This window comes from Chiloscyllium plagiosum, unplaced genomic scaffold (assembly GCF_004010195.1).
Source record: "Chiloscyllium plagiosum isolate BGI_BamShark_2017 unplaced genomic scaffold, ASM401019v2 scaf_9237, whole genome shotgun sequence".
Taxonomy (NCBI): domain Eukaryota; kingdom Metazoa; phylum Chordata; class Chondrichthyes; order Orectolobiformes; family Hemiscylliidae; genus Chiloscyllium; species Chiloscyllium plagiosum.
The window spans coordinates 1-1,000 of record NW_025113899.1 but is presented as its reverse complement, the minus strand read 5'-3'; the positions used below and the strand labels follow the sequence as shown (position 1 = coordinate 1,000).

General features: G+C 36.1%; 1 protein-coding gene across 1 annotated transcript; it reads left to right on the top strand.

Annotated features, from left to right (window-relative positions):
- Positions 1-5: 5 nt before the first annotated feature.
- LOC122544792 (golgin subfamily A member 4-like) lies at positions 6-985 on the top strand (the record flags this gene model as incomplete). The annotated part of the gene is made up of 1 exon (XM_043684121.1): positions 6-985. A coding segment is annotated over one exon (980 nt), but the record flags the coding sequence as incomplete, so codon positions are not given.
- Between the last annotated feature and the right edge of the window lie 15 nt (positions 986-1,000).

Sequence of the window (1,000 nt, the reverse complement as noted above, 5' to 3'; positions counted from 1 at the left end):
TGGAATCAAATCACAAACAGCAACTTGAAACTGTTAAGGAGTTTCATAAGCAAGAGTTTGAAGAACTTCAACAAAGCTGGGAGAAAAGGATGAATCGGCAGATTGAAGAATTGCAGGAAAAGCACGAGACTGCATTTCAAGAAAAGCAAGAAGAATTGAGAGAGTTAAAACAGAACCTTGAAGCTTCCAATAATGAAAGTGCTGAGCTAGCCATGAAAGTAACTGAACTTACCAAGGAGGTTGCTTTAGGAGCAGATAAAAAACAGCAACTTGAAGAGGAATTGAAGGAAGCATTGGTTCAAGTTGACACTTTGATAAAAAGTGAAACAGAACTTAAAGCTACATTACAGGCTTTTGAAGATGCTAACAGACAAAAGCTGTTGGAAAAAACAGAATTAGAAAACTGTCTAAATGAACTGAAGAAAGCAGATGAGCAGAATCAGGCTAAGATTCAGGAGCTTAGCAATTTGTTGAAGAAAACTGAGGATAACTTCCATGCATTAGAAAATATGCGTTGCAAAGAGACTGAGGAGTATCAGAAACAACTTCAAGAAAAATCTGTTGAACTTGGGAATGAAAGCAAAATCAGGAGCCAAGTAGAGCAGTTAATTAATAATTTTCATGAAGCAAATATGAAAGTCGAGCTGCAAACCAATGACTTTAATCTGAAGTGCACTGAAAAAATGGATATCCTTCATGAACGTGTTAAAATTTACCAAAGTCAAATTGAGAAGGTACAAAAGGCACTACTCAAAAGAATCAGTAGGGTTGGTGAACTAGAAGTTAAACTGGACGAGTTAGTAAAGCAAAATGTCTTATTGAATGATTCATTGCTGCATACAACACAACAATTGCAAAATGAGCAACAAAACTTTAAGGCATTGCAATCTGAACTCCAAACCATTACTGCACAGCATAGCACACTCCAGCAAGAAAGTAAACAAAATAGTCAAGAATTGACTGAGAAGGAAGCTTGCATTGAACAGTATAAGAAAGAATT